This window comes from Dermacentor albipictus, unplaced genomic scaffold, assembly GCF_038994185.2.
Source record: "Dermacentor albipictus isolate Rhodes 1998 colony unplaced genomic scaffold, USDA_Dalb.pri_finalv2 scaffold_35, whole genome shotgun sequence".
Lineage (NCBI taxonomy): Eukaryota > Metazoa > Arthropoda > Arachnida > Ixodida > Ixodidae > Dermacentor > Dermacentor albipictus.
This window is the reverse complement of record NW_027225589.1, coordinates 607,957-629,270: the sequence shown is the minus strand read 5'-3', so window position 1 is coordinate 629,270 and position 21,314 is coordinate 607,957. Positions and strand designations below refer to the sequence as shown.

The following is a 21,314-nucleotide window of genomic DNA, read 5'->3' as shown; positions in this document are numbered from 1 at the left end:
ATGACAGGACAACCTGTAATCCTGTTGTTCAACGGAACAGAGGCACGTATTCCTCGCCGCCGCCCAATTTCAGCCACCCACTAGACGGAGTTCGTTAACGCCCCCATCGTCGTTGTTCTCTGCATAGTATACACGCGTCAGTATAATGTGACAATAAATCAGTTGGTAGTTTTTGCTCTCCAGTGCCACTACATGTCTGATTCATATCTAGTGCACGTTTCGTCCCCATTGCGCCTTACAGAACATGAATACACACCAACCTAAAAAATTTGGGGCACGCTTAAGCTTTGCCTTGAAGAGTGGAACGCGACAGCATTCAACGATTCCTGACTACTCCTCACGCTGCCCGGCAACTGCAGCGCATATAACCGTAATGTTTAGCCGGAAACGCTCGCAGTGAACGCTATGCACGAAGGCGGGCTTTCTGTTCGAAACGTGGCCTCTGGGCCGCGCTGCGGCGAAAGCGAGCGCCATTTAGAAGTGATTCAAGGAAGCGGGCTCGCCCCTCCGTGGACTCCAAGATATTTACGCACCAGCGTGCGCAAACAGCGAATGCCTTCTCCGGTCTGTGCATTGTAGAATTGCTGGAAAGAGATTGACTTTTCACGTAATAGAATGTTGTCTCCTACATTCAAATTGCAATCCGAGAGTCATATTGTCTGTAGGTTGTGTGTAAGTCGTAGTTCAGGATTGTTTTCCGCATTTAGCTTGAGAATATGAATTAGTTCAGTGAATTCTTTGCGTGAAGTGAACGGCCTCGGTATGTGTGGTTCGAAAATCTCGTTATCAAAACGTCGTCCGGTGCGGGCACCATGTTTTCTGCGACACGGGCTCGTTAATGCTATCACGGTAATACAGTTGAATTCACGCTAAAAATAAATCCACCCCAACTAGCCCATTTCATTTATATTCGAAATCCGACTGCGAAAGCGGTACCTATAATCCCTGTAACTAGCCCAGTTCATAGCTATTCGAAAACCCACGGCGAAAGCGGTGCCTATAATCGCTGTAACTGTCTCATGTCTGGAAGTTTATTAGAAATGGCTGGAGAATTTCAAATAAACTTACAGTTGGCAGTCAGCGCTTGTTTGTGGTATTTGTTTCCTTTTGTCCTTGTTTTATTCGTGCTGTTTAACTTCCGTTGTAAATACAAGTACAAACAGCGTTGAAAGATCGCAGCCGAAAACGTCCTCATGAAAAGTGATATTTCAGTGCTATAAAACCTGGTGGCATTGACGATCTTTATGATCTGTGTGTACGAATGTCTGTGTGCGTGTGCGCGTGCATGGACGTTGGGAAACATCGAGAAACTTGTTACAGACCAGCAACAAATGGAACACGAAATATTGACTAATTGGATAGTCATGGGAAATACAAAAACGTCTGACTTACTTTAAGCGATGGCAAGCAACATCACCGCAGCGCTGTCCAGCTATGTGGCAATAGCATGATTTTAAATTTTGACACAAGTTACGTCGACCACCCAGTTGACACCCAAAATATTCATTATCGTAAGCAACAATTTTTGCACATTGTTCTACACTTCACATGAAGAAATAAAAAATAAGCTGCTTGGATAACCTCATGAAGTTGCTTACATAGCAAGATGAAATATTATACCAAGAAGACACAAGTGAGAAAGGCCGCAGTGGTTTTACTATAGGCTTTTTTTTTAATAGGTGACAGCTTGAAAACGTGGGCGTACCAAGTGAATGTCAGGTGGATATAACAGTACGAACCACATTACATTCAGCAGGCTATTTTGCTTTTGTTTCAGTGTCCGTTCCACTTCGCGCTAGAAGCCAAAATCATGCTTTTATTTAACGCATATACAGCTGAAAATACACATTGTAACCCCAATCACATATGTATATAAGGCCATGCGTGTGCGCCATAATATGGATATTACGCTACATTTCCTCAAGGAAGATCACAGTCTTCCCATAGTGCCATGACGCCGCTCCCCTGGGTCTTTTGCCTGATCCATTCTTTCGTACGCTTCACCTGCTCCGTCGCAAAATAGTTTCGCCAATCGCCGACTATTCCCTTGCGAACAAAACCGGAGCCCCCATGCATTTCCACCTTAAGCTCGGCCATGTCCTTCATCACTGCGAACGTTTCTGACTCCTCCGTTGAAGCTTTAAGCCTCATCTTTGCCACGTCCACTGGTTTTACACTGAAGATAGCTTTCATGCTTTCCAGACTGCAGGCGTGGAGGACTCTCTGAAGAAGGTCATCGTCTTTACGCAAAGCAGTCCCGTGTTCTTCGCCAAGAAAATCGGCGATTTTAAGCACTTGCGACCTCGTGTCCGCCTTCAGTTGTTCATATGTGATGAATAGAATATTTTCTGCTCCTCGATGCTCATACCATGGCAGTAGGTGATCGAAGTAGTCGCCGTAGAGGACCTGGGCAAGTGAAAAGCGATCTTTGTTTAAAAAAGAGGAATAGGCATTGTGGATTGTATTAAGGCCAGCAAGCTTGACCATTTACTGGCTTCACCGTTGGGTTTCTGTTTTTTTTCTAAGCTATTCTGCGTCCATTCTTTCTTCCGTTCATTGAATGTTGAAGTGGGTTTTTCGATAGTCCTTACAAAAAGGTAAAACCACATTGCACTCGATGGAGTGTATTATAAAAATGAAACCAGGCTCTAAACAGTATTCTTTAGGTTGCAAGCACAATTTACTACTAGGAAGTCTCATTTCACGCCACTCTTTAGCTGAAATCTGTTTACAACACATTTATTAATATAACAGAAACAATAGTGAGTGCAAATAGTCGCAGGATTATATCGAATATTATTCTATTGTCATAATACGCAGTCTTTTTTAGACTTCTGTTCGACTATATGTGCCACCGATTTGAGAAGCTGAATAGCACCATAGTTGTGCATGCGCGGATAGTTGCGCTATTATTCGTCAAGCGTGAGGCTGCAACACCGTTAATTGGCTGGGACTGAAATAAAGCACCACAGGTTACCAAAACATATAATTTATTGGTAGCTAAGACGGACAACTTGAAATTGGCGAGTGTATTGGAAAATTCGCACTGCCAGGTTTTCACTGAAGTGCACGATTTCAAGCTACATTCACAGGCATCTCAGAAAATGGACTTTAGTGTGGAGTCTCTGGTGTGCACGCGTTTTACTCAAGGGCGCATTTGAAGCAAGACCGATCACATAACATGTTAGTAGTTGTTCCGAGTTACTCAGCAGATGACTAGAGTTGCATTTACCAAATGATGCTATTTGAAATATGACAAATTGGATGGGATGGATCGAAGATGCAGTCGCCCTCTGGTACCCTAAACGTGTTGTACGTACTGGAAACGGAGTATGGGCTCTAGAGTACAAAAATGCCCCTCACCAAAGGCACAAGTTACATCCATTCACGCAATAAAATATGCTTACATGCCAGCACTTCTTGCAGCTAGCGGTCGTATTAGGGGGTAATTTTGCAATTGCGTTCGTTGCCTATAAGTAGTGTCCCGGTTTATTTCGCGCAGGATGTTTGGAGACTAGCGTAAATATGTGACCCCCGTACTGGTTACGCACAAGTAGGCCCTCTGTCACTCAAGTTCGCTGCACTAGTAGATGGTACGGTCTCCCGCGCTTGCATCAATGTCTTACGCTTGTGCTTCTTGCGCAGGCGTGAACGTTCCATCAGGTCTATGCGGTTCAACACCCCTCGATCTCGCTGCCTCAGTCTTTTCACGCCATTTCTGGAGCCTGCGGGTGGTCGAACGCAGAGGCGCCAGAAGCGAGCACGCATGAAATATTTCGAAGAAAGCATTCGCATGGGTACGTCATATCACGCCGGATTGCTATTAATTTGAATTTATGAGTTACACCGTCTACGGCTGAGCGAGTTCACTCAAACACGATCGTTCCCGCTGACACAGAAGGACGTACAGCGAAGCTGCGCCTTTTTGAATACAGCGCGCGAGTCTGAAATTAACTCCAATTGCGTCATGCAGGGAGCAAGAACGGAGTCATGTGTGGACGGGAGACAGGCATGGCTGAGCAGTGACTTTTTTCTTCTACGCTTCGTTGCTAAAGTAAGGCGCATGGCTACTACGGTCACAGAGACGTAAGCTATAAAGAATTGACGTGTATTGATTACATGCTGTTTTTGCGAGCGACCCATGTTGCGAACTTTAAGGACGTTCCACTCAGAAGCCGTCTATGTGTTCAAGCGATAGCCGTTAATTTCGAGAAATCTATAGCGTGCTCAGAAACATGCAAAGAAGATTTTTTTCAGGGTAATATATTTTACGTATGTCTTCCTTGGGAGCTGTCGAGACAGCTGGTTAAAAAAAAAACAGTCATTGTGTGCATGCGCATGAGGTTTCCTCCCCTTTCAACCATGTTTCAGAAAAACAAATTTTCTATATGTTCGCTGTGAAAAGAAGCAGTCGGCCATGGCATGCAGGCTGCCACGTCAGAATAATCGTTCCGAATGCAAAAGAAGTCTGCTGTTTTAAATAATAATCAATAAGCTGAAGTTGAAAGCAGGCCGAAACGCGTTATCGGACACCTTTTACTACGGGCATGCAGGCTTTGTTATTTGTATGCATTGTTAGGAGCACTGGAAACATTTCGCTAGAATAGCAGCTGGGGCTTGTTGGTTTTCCATCCTGCTGGTAACAGTGCAAAATGTAGACAAGAGACGAGACAAGAAGACACCACAAGCGCTGACTTTCAACAACGTTTATTCCGAAAGAAACACGGCTTGGTTATCAATGGTTATAACCATGGCTTGGTTAGCAATGGTTATAACCATTGCCCGCACGTGTCGCAGTCCCGTGATCGCTTATCATGTGAAACATGCACTTTTTCTTTTTTGCACTCAAGATAGTGATTGCACATGCAAAAGCTCAAGTTCTTTTCTTGTCAGTAACGAGGACGGCGTGCTAACGCATCCCATATCAGGGATTGCCCCTCAAAAGATTGCGCCGCAGAATTCAGACGCTGTAAAGTGCTGAAGAAACACAATGACCAGCTGGTCCGGGAGATGATTGAGGCAGCCGAGATTACCAGACTTCCTTTTTGCCTGTGCAACCACTATCTTGAGTGCAAAAAAGAAAAACTGCATGGTTCACATTATAAGCGATCACGTCACTGCGACACGTGTGGGAAATGGTTATAAGAAGCCTTGTTTCTTTCGGAATAAACGTTGCTGAAAGTCAGCGCTAGTGGTGTCTTCTTGTCTCGTCTCTTGTCTACATTTTGCGCTGTTACTAGCAGGACTGGAAACATGTCGGGAGGCCCGTGGGGACATTTTTCTTTCTTTCATTATCTTGAGGGCTCTCATCGCAGCACGAGAAAATGAACTACGTTATGGATAGAATCATGGAAGCAGCATTACGGGATGTTTATCAGCGTGATCTGCAGCTCTTGCACTTGAACTTGTGCCCGAAGAGCAACATTTAAAATTGTGAATTATTCAATAAGGTTATTAGGTAATTGTACTAGATAAACGCATCTTTGTACCATAGGCGACTATATGTAATATGCAGCTCGTCCAGATCGCCAAAGTTGAGTGGCAATTCTTGATGTTTGCTTCAAGTTACTCAGAAACACGGACAATAAACCATTTATACTATTTTCGAAACATGTATATGATTTTGTTACTTTCGTTCGCTATTCGGAGAACACCGCCTACAGAAATTTGTTAACGAGTGTTATTGCAGCAATGCAGAACCGTCCATGTTACTTTTAGTGATTTGTCGCACAATTCCTGAAGCACAAGAGGTGTCCGACCAATTTCGGCAGATGTGGCCGTTTTTACTAAGTGATAATTCGCGAATGCATCTGTGTTGCTATATTATTGTTTTATTTAGTGTGGCACTGTGTAGGCTATTAGGCCGGGTAGCGTGTGTGCAAAAATAAAAGTATCATAATTTGAAAACAGATGTAGTAGCAGAAATGCCAGTTACATTGGTGCCAAACGCATTGAAATGTGCCGCGAGATGCAGCTAGCGGAGTTGTATCGACAAACAGCTATCATCCTTGTCATCGGCAATGCAGTAGCAGCGCTTATTATGGAAAACAGGCATCGTTGTGTATCTGGCACTAATCAGTGCAGCACCTATTGCGGATCTTGTCTTTGTCAAAAAACGAGCATGAAAATAGAAAAAAAGTCGCAACCATCTCTTTAAAACATTGCGAGTAAGAGATACAGCAGTTTCGATACGAACTAAAGCAAAATTGTAATATCTATGTAAAAATCAGACTTCTCACAAGCTTGCTTATGTCTGAGCAATGGCGGGGTCTTTATACGGCACTGCGTCGAAATATGACCGATTCTACAAACCCTACCAAAGTGGGAGATACTTCTATTAGCACTAAGAGGATTGGGCTCTCTCCACTCAGTACCTAGGGAAAGTGACAACGCTGAGGATAGCTCTAGATACACGCTCAACATAAAAGAGGGATCGGTCGCGCACACTTTAGCCGACAAGAAAGTCTTAATACATCTGTACCTCCCAGACGAGCTACTTTCGAAACTGCAGACGTTTGGCGTGCGTATAAGTCGCTTGAATAAAGTTAACTATGGTAAATAAATCGAGATAGATCCGGTTTCCGGATGAATACGATAAAGAGGACACAAAAGTTACCTTTCCTTCCAGGTAGAGGCTGAGGAACTTCTCAAAGGAAACATCAGGGACAGTTTTCGGAGTCAGCCCCTTCATGAAGTGGTAGAAGGACACGGCACAGTCATAAGGGTTCCTGGTTACGTAGATGTACTTGGCCCAGTCGACTGGACGTAATACGTTGAAGGGTAAGTGTGTCATAATGGGGCCAGTTCTCAACTGGTTCTTAACAGAACTTGCTCCAGTCATATCGATAAACGGGCACGTCATTCTGAACTCCCCAATGTTGGAGACTGGCGCCGCATGTGATAAAATGTTGTACACGATAAACTGCGTCCAGTTGGTGCCACATTTCGGGTACGTAACGACAAGTACGTCTCCTTCGCGTGGTTTGTAGTTCATTGCGGAGAGGATAGCTTCATCCTTGAAGAGCTTGTGCATCCGTAGGCCTTCGACGTAACGGTATGACTATTCGTCCATCGTGGCACAGTTGGGTGGCCCTGCGCATTGCATTGATGATAGATGAAACATTTAAATTGGCGGTGACAGTGCGATAACGTGTCATCAAACTATGCTGTCGCCGAGGGCTTACGAGAATTGTTTATATCATGAGAGTGGTTACAAAGTAAGAATTTAAACGTGAGAAACATAAGAACATGAAATAACCAAGTGAACTAGAGAGCAATATTTTGGGTAATAATAACTCTAACCGTTACGAAACAAAAAGAAGAAAACTATGGGTGTCAACTTGTTAGAATAATTGTGAAAGCGCGTATTTACAAAATCATAATACGCGGGGTGATATATTATTAGGTGGACACCTAAAGTGGGTACTGTTAACACAAATGAAACTATCGGAGTCTTCTTTGCCGTGTCATCACGTGCGCGCATTTTGTTTATTGTTCAAGTAAAATCTGCTGCCAAGAATAGCTTCCGAGGCCCATGGTTTCTATATATTAGGTGCACCCCAAGAGTCAAGCTTCCGCCCCAGCCACGGCGCTGTCGATACTTTTGAAGACTATTACCGAAACTTTTAGCGATGCTTTTGAAGACTATAAACCTTACCGCAGCCCAGAAAAGAGGTCTGTTCGCCTAGTTTGAGAACACTGGCGCATTGGATGTTCTTACGCCTGTCGAAGGCACCGCCACGACGCGTAGCATGCAGACTGCCGGATACCGTATTGTCAATCATCATCATCAGCCTGGCTGTGCCCATTGCAAGGCAATGGCCTCTTCCATACTTCTCCCAGTACCCCTGTCTTGTGCTAATTGTAGCCATGTTGTGCCTGCAAATTTCTTAATGTCATCCGCCCACCTAACTTTCTGCCGCCCCCTGCTACGCTTCCCTTCCCTTGGAATCCACTCCGTAAGCCTTCATGACTATCGGTTTCTTCCCTTCTCATTACATGCCCTGCCCATGCCCAGTTCTTTTTCTTCATTTCAACTATGACGTCATTAACGCGCTTTTGTTCCCTCACGCAATTTTATTTCTTATCCCTCATCCTTTAACGTTACGCCCATCAGTATTTCGATAAGCTCGTTGCGTATTCCTCAATTTAAGTAGAAGCCTTTTCGTAAGCATCCAGGTTTCTGTCCCTTAGGCTAGTACTGGTAAGACACAGATCTTATACACTTATCTCTGGAGTGAAAATGGCAACCTGCTGTTCATGATCTGAGAATGCCTGCCAAATGCAGCCCAGCCCACGTTTTAGTTTTATGACTAATTCAGTCTGATGATCCGGATCCGTGGTTACTACCTGCCCTAAGTAGATGTATTCCCTTACCACTTCCCTAGCTACCAATCGTAAACTGCTGATCTCTTCCGAGGCTGTTAAACATTACATTAGATTTCTGCAGAATAACGTTTAGACCAACCCTATTACTTTGGCTGTCTAGGTCAATGAGCATGCACTGCAATTGGTCCCCTGAGTTGCTAACCATGGCAATATCATCAGCTAATCGCAAGTTACTAAGGTCTTCTCCATTAACTCTTATCCCTAATTCTTCCCAATCTAAGCCTCTGAATACCTCCTGTAAACACGCCGTGAATAGCATTAGAGAGATGGTATCTCCCTGCCTGACGTCCTTCTTAATTCGGATTTTGTTGATTTTCTTATGGAGGATTACGGTGGCTGTAGAACCGCTATAGATATCTTTCAGTATTTTTACATACGGCTCGTTTATACGCTGATTCTGTAATGCCTGCATGACTGCTGAGGTTTCAACTGAATCAAACGCTTTCTCGTAATCAATGAAAGCTATATAAGGATTGATTATATTCCGCACATTTCTCTATAGAGAAATGTGCTGTGAATCAAGGAATATATTCCTTGATTCACAGTGTGAAATGGTCTATTGTTGAGTAGCCTTTACGAAATTCTGCCTGGTCTTTTGGTTGTGAGAAGTATAAAATGTTTGTGATTCTATTTGCGATTACCTTAGTAAATACTTTGCATGCAACGGGCAGTAAGCTGACTGGTCTTTAATTTTTGAGGTCTTTGGCGTCCGCTTTCTTATGAATTATTATTATTTTGGCGTTCTTCCAAGATTCCGGTACGCTCGAGGTCATGAGGCATTGCGTATACAGGGTGGGCTGTTTTTCTAGAACAATCTGCCCACCATCCCTCAAAAAATCTGCTGTTGCCTGATCCTGCCCAGCTGCTTTACCTACTTGCATAGCTCCCAAGGCTTTGTTTATTTATTCTGTCGTTACTTGCGGGATGACAAATTCCTCTAGTATGTTTCCTCTTCCATCATCGTCGTGGGTGACACTGGTGCTGTATAAATATCTATAGAACTCCTCAGCCACTTGAACTATCTTCTCCATATAAGTAATAATATTGCCGGCTTGTCTCTCAGCGCATACATCTGATTCGTGGCCATTCCTAGTTTGTTCTTCACTTCTTTAGGCTCCCTCCGATGCTGAGAGCATGCTCAATTTTATCCATATTATGATTCCTTATGTCGGCTATCTTACGCTTGTTGATTCACTTGGAAAGTTCTGCCAGTTCTGTTCTACCTGTAGGGTTACAGGCTTTCATACATTGGCGTTTTTAATCAGAGCCTTCATCTGCTCTGATAGCAATACCGGTATCCTGTCTAACAAAGTTACCACCAACTTCTGATGTACACTTCTTAATGATGTCCATAAGATTGTTTTTCATTACTTCAACACTAAGCTCCTCTTCCTGAGTTAAAGCTGAATACATGTCCTCTAGCTTGATCCGGGATTCGTCTATTTTCCCTCTCACCGCCAATTCATCGGCTTCTTATGAACTGGTTTCTTCTGTTCCCTCCCCAAGTCAGGCTAATTCGAGATCTTATCCTATGGTTACTGCAGCGCACCTTGCCGAGCACGTGCACGTCATCTATGATGCCGGGGTTAGCGCATCATAAGGCTGTTTCGTTTCTAGTCTCGCTATTCGGGTTCTTCCAAGTCCATTTTCGGTTAACCTGCTTGTCGAAGAAGGTATTCATTATCCGGAAAATACTCCGTTCTGCAAACTGTGCTAGTAACGCTCCCCTGCTATTCCTATAACATATGTCATATTCCCCCACTGATTGCCTTCATCCTGCTTCTTGCCTACCCTGGCATTTAGGTGGCTCATCAGTATAGTGTATGTTTTTTTTTTTTACTTTACCCATCGCCGATTCCACGTCTTCATAAAAGCTTTCGACTTCCTGGTCATCGTGACTGGATGTAGGCGCGTAGGCCTCTACGACCTTCAATGTGCAGCGCTTATTAAGTTTCACAACAAGACCTGCCACACTCTCGTTAATGGCATAGAATTTCTGTATTTTACCAACTATATCGTTATTAATCAGGAATCTGATTCCTAGTACTCGTCTCTCCGCTAGGCCCCGGCAGCACAGGACGCGTTTAGCACTGTATATGCTTCATTTCTCCTCCTAGCCTCACTGAGCCCTATTATATTCCCTTTAATGCCCGCTAATTCCTCCAATAGCACTACGTGATTCGCCTCAATAGATAAGGTTTGAGAGTTAAATGTGGCCAGTTTCACATTGGCAGCCTGTCCAGTTCCAGAAATTCAGAGCACCCTCTTCTGCGTCACAGCTCTGACCACCGCCGTGCTCAGTTGCTTCGCAGCTGATGTGGACTGAGGGCAGCGTATTGGTTCTCGTATTCATATAAGAGGTTGTGGCCAAGTACCGCACCCTGGCGGCCAATCCTGCTCTGCTGAGGGAGTGCGTTACCGGTCATGGTCACGGGGATCAGGCCGCACTCCCGGCCTGTTGCCATATTGTTCGCCGGTGGCCATATTTGCTTTCACTTACCGAGGGTGAAATTATTGAAGAAAATATATATGAAATACTTCACTGAATCATCAAACGACCTTCCGCAAGTTCCTGGCGCACCCCAGCCATCCTAGTTCAGAAAGAGGGTGGCTCTATGCGCTTTCGCTTCGGCTATCGTGTCCTTAACGAAATCACGCGTCAAGATGTTTATCCCAGCGGACGAATTGGCGAGGTGCAAGTATCGTAACAGAGCGCCGAATATTTCTCCACCTTTGACATTTGAACTGGTTACTGGCAGATATTAATACAGTATCATAAAAGAACACAGCAGCTTCTTGCTCCCCAGGGGTACTCTATGGATTCATTCTGATGCACTTGGGAAATTGCAATGTACCTGCCCCGTTCGAGAACATTATTGCAAATTGAAAACAATACCATATTATATTTTTCCACAATCTTACTCATCCTGAGCTTTGACGAAGTGCTCGTCGGTCTTGTCTAGGCTGCACTACATCTCTTCACCGAAAAAGGAAAAGAGACAAACAGACGAATGATACGGCAGAATCTGTCTCACGATGACCTCCGATCAATACAGCAACCCAACCTTTCATCACCGCCAAAACTAGTTGTGTATCGGACGCGTAGTACAGCAGGGCTCCTCTTTTACGCTTTTCTTATGCACTCGGTGCCATTTTGCGTGGCTTCCTGAAAGCATGGTGAGACGGTGCGCGCGACAGCTTAGAAAGGCGCCAAGCGTAAACTTTGTGCTTCTATCAGGACGCACTGCGCCATCTGGATGCACCGCCGAGAAGTCCGCACCCCGCCTCCCAGAGGACAAGCGTTGCGCGCTGGCGCCTGCAAACGCCGAGAATAGTTCCCTCGCTAGCCGCACACCCAGTGGTGCGTATACTCATGACCCATGTTAGCGACACGTTCATTGAAGGGCCGCTGATACACCGTGTGCACATCGCGTAGCTCTCTAAAGCGCTGCCGTGATTGTGCCACACACCCAGTGCATTTGTGGCGCAGCCTGCCAAAGCGTCGGGTTACTGTGCTTGAGGAACCCCTGGGGATGTGGTTTCGATTCCGCTGAGCGTGGAGGAAATTTAGGGATACGGTATTACAATTAGCAATCTGAGGGTACTTCACAAATTTTCGCATGGATATGTAAGTATACGTGCATCTGTTAGTCTGTTTCTATTCATATATGTATGTTTTAATGCCTAGCACTCTTAGAATACTTCAGCAACTTTTAGGCGCATATGTATGGACGTTTCTATCTATGCGTATTTATGCATAGATTGAAACGTGTATACCGGGTAGGCGGAAAGCGTTTCTTCAGAAACCCGGCTCACTGGGCAGTCCATGATCGAATCGATAGCGCGTCGGGCTGCTGTGCAAAGATAACAGGGCTCGAAACAAACCATCTAATCAGCTTGGGTCGCTGAGTGTGCGGCAATGCGTACATAAGTGCTGCTCTTCAATGAATCTCTTTGACTCCAACATGAACTGCTCCAGCTGCTGGAATGGGTAAGTACCACTGCTCGAAGATGCTCTTTCGCACTGAATCGGAGCACTGGTTATGTGCCTCGCAATGCACGTTAAGCGAACAAGCTTCGAAAGCAACCGTGGGCCACTGTTGACTGGCCATTACTGCATGCAAGCGGCTGTGGGAGCTCGATGACGAGGACAAAGACTCCGCCCACAAACAGCATGGCGCATTGCCTTCCTGGCCAATCGCCGTAGTCGGTAAGTGTTATAACGTCATCACGCAGCCAAACCGGGAATGGAATCAGTTTATTCAGTGCCGGCGTACATATATATATCGCTATGTGACGTCACATGGATCATGGCCGTTAGCGCGCCCAGTACAAATGCGGCATGACGTGCTGCGCTATCACAACTCCTTCCCGCTCAAATAAATACATGGGTTAGCTAACTAGAATAACACCTAGTAAGATTAGGTACAGTGTAATTAACAATTTAACATTACCACCTGACTAATTTAGAGGAAATTACCTAAAGTCCTCAGATCTAAACCAGTCCGGTTGCCGGCGCACACGAGCACCCCGACGTAGTGGTGGCTGTTCATCCGAGTTGGGTGCAGCTGGCGCCGCTGGCACGTGCGACTCCGCCAAGTCTTGGGGTACAGCCTGCTGTGTGGGTGGCGGTACTGTTTCGTTGTGCTCTAGTGTTGTTCGGCGATCGGGGTCTGCCGGCGTGCCAGGGGAACTGGGACCATCCTGGTCTGCCTGCGGTTGTCTTGGTATCGGAGTGCGGTCGTCTGCCGGTAGCCCTTCTGGTGGCGTTTGTTTTACATCCCCTCCGCGTGCGGGGGCGTCTCGCCGGGGTCAGCATGTCCAGGACGCAGGTGATCGGCGTGTGTGAACCGGAGTTGATCGCGCACTTTCACCATATATGTCACAGCACTGACAATTTGGATCACAACACCTTCTTCCCACGAAACGCGCTCACCACGCACAGTTTTCACCAACACCCGGTCCCCCACCACGAAGCTGCGCTCCTGCCCACGAAACAAATCGCGCTGCTCTTTTAGTTTTTCCTGCTTGTCTCGCATGGATTTTGCAAAATCAGGTTGGAGCAGTGAAAGCTTTATGCGTGGCTGGCGCCTCAAAAATAGTTCAGCTGGTGATTTGCTTGTCACACTGCTCGGTGTGTTCCGGTAGGCCATCAGAAAACTATCAATATTTTCCTGTACTGTCTGCTGCCTACCCGAGGCCTCAAGCTCGAGTACCTGTTTCAGTAACGCCTTTTTCACGGTTTGTACTGTTCGTTCTTCAGCACCATTGGACGCTGCGAGATAAGGCGGAATACGAACGTGTTTTACACCGTTGGTGCTCATGAATTCTGCGAACTCCTCTGAGGTGAACTGTGGCCCGTTGTCACTCACCAATACTTCGGGCAAGCCATAAGCGGCAAAAGCACCCCGAAGTTTTTCCAATGTTTTTTGTGCAGAGGTTGAGGACATCGACCATACTTCGATCCATTTCGAGAATGAGTCGACCAATACCAGAAACACGTTCGTACCCTTCTGTGCAAAATCTACATGTACGCGTGACCAACACTGGGTGGGGTATCGCCAAGGGTGAAGAGGAACCGGCCGAGAAGCTGGCTGAACTGCTTGGCAAATCTTGCACCGCTGAACGTACTGTTCAATGGCCAAATCGATTCCTGGCCACCATACGAAACTCCTCGCTAGCATTTTCATGCGGCTGATGCCAGGGTGCTCCTCGTGCAGCATGTTTAGCACGCGGTCCCTCAGCAGCTCCGGAATTACGACTCTTACGCCCCACGTCACGCAGCCTTGCTCTAGTGACAGCTCATCGCGGCGAACATAGTAAGATTTCAATTCATCTGCCTGCTGTCTAGGCCACCCGTTTAGCGTATATTGTGCCACGCGGCATAGAGTTAGGCTTCGCTTCGAGACCCTTGCAATCTCCTCTGCTGTTAGCGGGAGACACTGAAAGATTGACATGCAATCTGATGACTCGTCGTTCACCGGTCCTGGTTGGGGCAGCCTAGACAAGGCGTCTGCCACTTCAACATTTTTTCCTTTCCTAAATTTCAGCCGGTACCTGTAAGCTGCGAGGGTTAAAGGCCAGCGTTGCATACGCGCGGCAGCGATAGTCGGGATACGCTTATCGTGCCCTAGTATCCCAAGCAGTGGCTGGTGGTCTGTATAGATAGTGAATTCTCGTCCGTACAGGTACCGGTGAAATTTCTTTAGGCCAAAGATCAACGCCAGGGCCTCGCGTTCACACTGCGCGTATTTTTTTTCTGCTTTCGACAGTGTACGCGAAGCAAAAGCAATTGGTTTTTCTTCACCTTCAGCCGTCTCGTGAAAGATAACGGCTCCTAAGCCATATGACGATGCATCGCAAAGCATTGCGAGCGGTTTCTTGACGTCATAGAATGTGAGCACCTTGCTGCTTGTTAGCAAGTGCTTCCTATCTTTAAACGCGGTGCTGCACTCCTTTGTCCATGACCATTTTTGTTCTTTTCTAAGTAGCCGATAAAGCGGCTCTGCTACTGTCGAAGCGTTCTTAAGAAACTTCGAGTAAAAGTTCCACATACCCAAGTACGCCTTAAGCTCTGTAACTGTAGTGGGCTCGGGGGCTTGTAAGATAGCGCTCTTCTTGGTGTCGGTAGGGTAAATGCCTTGCTCAGTCACTGTGTGACCCAAATATGTAACCGATTTACGGAAAAAGCGGCATTTATCCAGGTTAAGCGTGATGTTGTATTCACTGAGGCGTTGCAAGACATGTTCTAATGTCTCCTGGCAGTCGCCGATATCTGTCCCTGTGACGATAACGTCGTCAATACAACAGCCTACATGTGGGATGCCATGAAGTACCTCGTCCATCATTGCCTGAAAGATAGCGGGTGCACTTGCCACTCCTTAAGGAAGGCGCTGAAATTCGAACAACCCAAGACTAGTGTTTACTGTCAAAAATGGTCGTGACTCCGGAGTGAGTGGCAGCTGCTGGTACGCCGAAGAAAGGTCTAGTACACTGAACACCTTTCGTCCTGCTAAGGCAGTGTATAAGTCCTCCGGTCTGGGTAGGGGGTAATGATCTGTTTTGAGAGAGGGGTTTACTGTAGTCTTGTAATCCCCGCATAACCGGACACTGCCGTTTTCCTTCACAACTGTGACAAGTGGGGTAGCCCAGTCACTCCGCATTACAGGACGCAGCATGACCGTTTCCACGTGTTCTCGCAGTTGCCGCTCAACTTTTTCCTGCAACGCAAACGGAACTGGTCTAGCGCGGCAAAATACAGGAACTGTACCCGGTTTCATAACAATCTTTGCTTCAAAGTTTTGTATTGTCCCCAGCTTTTTAGAAAACACGGAAGGGTACTTCTGTTTTAGCACCGCGACTCTGTCTTCAACTGCAATCTGGCCAATTTCTAGCCAGTCAAGCTTCAAACGTTCTAACCAATTTCGCCCCATTAGTAAAGGCGACTTCCTCCCGTTGTTTTTTACAACAATGACTGGTAGAGTCATGCACTGATTGTTGTACTTAATAAGTTCGCAGGGCCGAATCATGTTCCTATTTATATTAATGATCACCTGACCAGAGAAAACAAAGTGCTGTTTGCGAAGGCTCAATCCCTGAAAAGGGAAAAGGGATGGCAATTTCTATGGACCGAGAATTGCCAAATAAAAGCTAGAAAGACAAGCGACAGTCGAGTATTTCGTATGTTGTCAGAGGGTGATTTATCGGCCTTCCGGTAGTTGTAGGAGGGTCTGAATATTAACCTATTTTGTTGCGCTTGATAATGTCATCTTATTTTTCGACTGAAGAACTTAAATCTTTTTTTAGGAACCCATGCCTATCTGCTATTCACTTTAACGCTCGAAGTCTAAAAAAACACCATGATGAAATCCACAACTTTTTAGCATCTTTAGACCACACATTTTCTCTCATCTGCATTTCTGAAACGTGGCTTTCAGATGCAGATAATGATTTATTTGGCTTTCCCTCTTATGCTTCGGAGTATTGCTACCGCCCTCATCAAAGCTACGGAGGGGTCGCTGTTTTTATATCTTCAAATGTGCGTTACAAACGAAGACATGATATATCATTTTCAATGCCAAACTGTGAAGCTGTGTGGATCGAACTGGAAGATGCGAACCAGACAATTGTCGGTTGCCTGTATCGCTCACCTTCAACTTCCATATCTGCTTTTTGCAATGACCTGAACGGTATACTTGGTAACTTGTCTTCAGAAAAGAACAATGTTGTGCTTCTTGGTGACATTAACATCAATCTTCTGGATGACTGCAGCTCTGCTACTACTGCTTACACTAACTGCCTTCATGGATTTCGCTTCGAATCATTGGTTTCGCTTCCAACTAGATGTAATTTAGGGGCTTCGGCCACCTTAATAGATCACATATTTTCCAACCTTATGTGCCCTCCAGTTTGCGGTATACTTGAAATTAACATCACTGACCATTTTCCTGTCTTTTTTAAACTTCCTTATCAATTACATAAACCTTGTCATGAATTCTATAAAGCCGTGATTAATAAAGACGACTTCATCGCTCGCGTTGGTGAGCTAAATTGGTATTCTGTGTTTTCAGAATCAAACGCTGAATTTGCATTTAATGACTTCTCGGACAACATAAAGAAATGTATCGCTAATTCTACAAGCTTTGTAAAATGCAGAAGACATGTCCCAGCTTTACAGAACCCTTGGTTAACCAATGGTCTACTCACTAGCCTACGTAAAAAAGATAACCTGTACCGAAAAGTTAAACACCGCCCTTTTAACATTCGACTCAAAACTCGCTATAAGATCTATTGTAACCTGTTAAACCGTCTGCTCAGGGTAGCCAAAAGAAAATATTATGAATTAAGAATAGCTGAAGCCGGCACAGATACAAAACGGCAGTGGAATGTAATAAATTCCTTCTTGAACCGAAGCCATAAGGCTAAACCAATAAATACGCTTCATTCATCAGACGGCACGTATGAACAAGCAGATGAAATCGCGAACGCATTTAATGAGTTCTTTTGTGACCATTCCTCTGATCATACCACTGATAATCAACTATCATTTCAACGATGCTTACAATCATTGTACCTATTTCCAACTGGCCCAGATGAAATAATTAATATCATACAAGATTTAAAGGTTACAGGAGCAGGTCTGGACGAAATCAGCTCTATTAATATTAAATTAGTAGCTCATCTTATCGCTCGCCCGTTATCACATGTTATCAATTTAATCTTTAAGACTAAAGTATTTCCTAGTCAACTGAAAAAAGCAAAAATTATTCCAGTATTTAAAAAGGGTGACCGCTCCTACATTTCTAATTATCGCCCTATTGCAATTCTTCCTTTCTGTAGCAAGATTATCGAAAAAGGTCTTGAAAAACGCTTAACTAAGTACTTCTCAAAATTTAACATTCTTTCGCCAAATCAATTCGGCTTCAGGGTAGGATCCTCGACTGATTATGCTATACTTTCTTTCACGGATAAAATAAAAGGCGCTATAGATGCCGGTTTCTACGCAGGATCAATTTTTATCGACTTATCCAAAGCATTTGAATCAATAAACCACGTCATCTTACTTACTAAACTACGAGCAGTAGGCATCGATGGCCCAGCATTAGCACTTATAAAAAGTTACCTAACAGATAGACAACAAGCTGTGTATTTTAGTTCCTCACTTTCTAATTTCAGAATAACCAATAAAGGGGTTCCGCAGGGGTCTGTACTTGGCCCGCTACTATTCCTGCTTTATATAAATGATTTACCCGGTTGTTTAACAGAAACTGAGGCCTTTCTTTACGCCGATGACACTACATTACTTGCTACCGATCGTTCACTAACTTCCCTGACTACTAAGCTAAACACTGATCTGAAAAATATTTTAACGTGGTGCCAGCTTAACTCGCTAAGCATAAATCCTACCAAAACGTCGTTTATGCTTTTTCATTCGAATCACAGGACACCAGAGTTCATTCCCACTGTCAACCTAAACTCTCTTAACATCAGTGCAGTTAATGAATGCTCATTTCTTGGAATAATTCTTGACTCAAACTTAAAATTTACGAAGCATATCGCCTATTTAAAGCGCAAAATTTCTCCCGGTATTAGAATTTTACTTAAATCTAGATATTATTTTAGCAAACCAACATTGCTGACCTTGTATTATTCTTTTATTCACAGCCATCTTAATTATTGCATTACAGCACGGGGTAACACATATCCAACTCATATAGCACCACTACAGCATTTGCAGAATCAAGCCATCCGGATATTGTCATTCAGCTCATTCAACTGCAGTGCTTCTGATATGCTTTTCAACCACAGAATACTTTCAGTAAAAAATATTGTTAAATATAAATTAGCCATAACGTTATTTAAGGTAATACGTAATCCTTCTCCAGTAAATATATTTTCTACGGCTACTTTGGTTAACTTGAACCGCACAAGGTTTGCAGCTAACAACAATTTCTTATTACCACTAATACATACTAATTATGGAAAACAATCTGGATACTTCGCAGCAGTATCCACTTGGAACAGCCTCCCATTAAATGTCAAGGACTCTTCTTCTTTGAGTTCCTTCAAGAAAACATTATTCACTTTCCTACTAGATAGCCAAAATAATCCACATATCTAAGCTATTCACCTCACTCCTGCTCATTTCCTTGCCGGTTTTTTTTCTTTTTTCTTTAGTTTTCTTATTCTCTCATTTATAGCCTTTATAAGTATTTTGGTTTGTTATGTTGCGAATGCCCTAAACTACTGTTTTATTTGTACGACTAGCTATTGACTTCATGTTACTTTACAGTTTGTACTTATACTTTGAATATTCTTCATCACTGTGACTACTGTATTGCTGTTTTATGCCTTGTATTTTCTTTAATGTATATATTTTTTGTCAGGAGGTCCCCTTTCAGCCACATGCTCTGGGACCTCCTTCTGTATACTTATGTAAACATGTATGTCTCCTCCTTATTAAAGAAATAAACTGAACTGAACTGAACCACCACGTCACACTGCCCTTTTAGCTGTATTTGCTCCCCAGTATACGTGCGAAGCGACATTTTGCAAGGTTCACATTTTACGTGTGGAAATTCGGACAGGTACACTTGCTCCGGGACAATTGTGACAGCCGCTCCGGTGTCAATCTGCATATTCAGTTTACGCCCTTCTATTTCCACACTCACTTCATAAGATGATTGGTTGGCGTTCATGACATGGTACAGCTCCTGCTCCGAGTCCTCGTCAGAACACTCGAGCGCATGCATGTTTTTAGGCTTCGCTCTAGCAACTGGTCACATGCTTTTCAAATGACCTACAGCCGAACACTTGCGACAAATAAAATTTTTGTACCAACATTCTTCCGACGAGTGTCCCCTGCCGCATCTTGCGCATTTTTCGTTCTTGCGGGCTTCGACAAGCTTAGGATTAGCTGGTCTCTGATACTGGTGTGGTCGGCTTTTCACGACAAACACGAGCGCCTCTCGTTCTCTTGCCCGCAGTTGTTCAGTGTCTCGCGCCGCTAGTTCTCTATCTAGGGCGATTTTGCAAGCCCCATCAAATGTCAGCTCTCGTTCAGCAAACAGGGCGCGCTGGGTCTCTTCGTTCCGTATGCCAGCAACCAGCCTATCTCGGAGGGCGTCTTGCAAAAAGTCACCGTAGTCACACTTCCTGACTAAATGTTTAGGTTCCACGATGAACCCCTCCACGCTTTCGCCCTCCTGTTGTATGCGCCGGTTGAACTTGCATCGTTCTGCTATAACGGAACTCCTGGGGCTGTAGTGCTCCTTCAGGAGGCGTTTAACTTCTGCGTATGACTTTTCTCCCGGGGCAGCCGGCACAACAAGACTTCTCAGTACTTCGTAAGCCTCTGGTCCTATGACTGTCAAAAAGACGGGAAGGCGCTTTGCGTCGGCGATATCATTAGCCGTTAAGAAATGTTCAAAACGCTCTAAGTACGACTCGAAGTTTTGCGTTTTCGGGTCGAACTCGGACATCTTTCCCAGTGGCGGCATTTCGACAGCAGTACATATATCCGTTACTCATCAGCTTGGCGTTTCCTTGCTTGGACGTGCTGCCAGCTCCAAGCCCCGTTGTCGTTCCTTGTGGCCGAGTGCTTCCTCCGCAGGGGTGTTCGGTGGGTGGTGCCCTACTCCGGGAGCCCGTGCAGCGCCTTGAAGCTGGACGAAAACTCCGCTCGCTTGCTTCCGTTCGTACCTGTCCACCCGTGCAGGACCAAGGCCGTCGCTTACGTGGGTGTGCAAGACGCTCGTCGCCAGATGTTATAACGTCATCACGCAGCCAAACCGGGAATGGAATCAGTTTATTCAGTGCCGGCGTACATATATATATCGCTATGTGATGTCACATGGATCATGGCCGTTAGCGCGCCCAGTACACATGCGGCATGACGTGCTGCGCTATCACAGAAGGGCAATGAAATAATGAACAAGCATGCAAGAAAATCAGCACTCGATGTCAACCGACAGGTGTTGCTCGAAGAAGGTGCTTATTGCCGAGAAGTTGAACTTTAAAAGACCCAGGGTGTTTTCAATCAGCGCACCACAATGTGGCTTGCATGTTTGCTAAGCATGTAAAAGCACTCGTACGGCTCTCACACCGTGACCAGATGACGCTCTTCTTGGAGAGAGTGTCAAAGACCTGAACACTGCCAGTTATAACACCTCTATCTACGAGCAATTTCCGCAACCTTTGGCTCTCTCCCTACGCCCTGTTTTCTTCATCCTGCATGTTTTTTTCTCTCACCTCGTCTTGTTTCTTTATTTTTTTCGGTGGTTCCTTTCTGATGGCGTTGTTATTTCTCTACCTAAATAAACAAAAAGACTGTTGGGAGAATTTGTTGCATCCCTTCAAAAAAATTTGGTCCACTCACCGAGACTGTCGGGTAAATAAACCAAAAATAACCGCGAAGTTGTGCTTCT

The 21,314-nt window shown here is 44.9% G+C and overlaps 2 protein-coding genes across 2 annotated transcripts; both read right to left on the bottom strand.

The window, feature by feature from the left end:
* Window positions 1-1,791: 1,791 nt before the first annotated feature.
* On the bottom strand, window positions 1,792-7,088 carry LOC135897247 (sulfotransferase 1B1-like). Its single transcript, XM_065425830.1, has 2 exons — window positions 6,617-7,088; window positions 1,792-2,406 (listed from the first exon to the last, which is right to left on the bottom strand). The coding sequence occupies exons 1-2, from the start codon at window positions 7,031-7,033 to the stop codon at window positions 1,921-1,923; spliced, it is 903 nt and encodes a 300-aa protein (XP_065281902.1). The 5' UTR covers window positions 7,034-7,088; the 3' UTR covers window positions 1,792-1,920.
* A 5,776-nt stretch (window positions 7,089-12,864) lies between these two features.
* On the bottom strand, window positions 12,865-20,392 carry LOC135897221 (uncharacterized). Its single transcript, XM_065425804.2, has 2 exons — window positions 19,730-20,392; window positions 12,865-13,061 (listed from the first exon to the last, which is right to left on the bottom strand). The coding sequence occupies exons 1-2, from the start codon at window positions 20,385-20,387 to the stop codon at window positions 12,865-12,867; spliced, it is 855 nt and encodes a 284-aa protein (XP_065281876.1). The 5' UTR covers window positions 20,388-20,392.
* Window positions 20,393-21,314: the final 922 nt, after the last annotated feature.

Bases quoted from the DNA above. Each gene is read 5' to 3' on its own strand.
- LOC135897247 (XM_065425830.1), bottom strand. From the start codon at position 7,033: ATGCACAAGCTCTTCAAGGATGAAGCTATCCTCTCCGCAATGAACTAC. The intron at 2,407-6,616 runs GTAACTTTTGTG...TCACTTGCCCAG, and splicing joins GCCTCTACCTGGAAGGAAAG to GTCCTCTACGGCGACTACTT.
- LOC135897221 (XM_065425804.2), bottom strand. From the start codon at position 20,387: ATGCCGCCACTGGGAAAGATGTCCGAGTTCGACCCGAAAACGCAAAAC. The intron at 13,062-19,729 runs GTTGGTACAAAA...GCACGCCGGCAG, and splicing joins GGGACACTCGTCGGAAGAAT to ACCCCGATCGCCGAACAACA.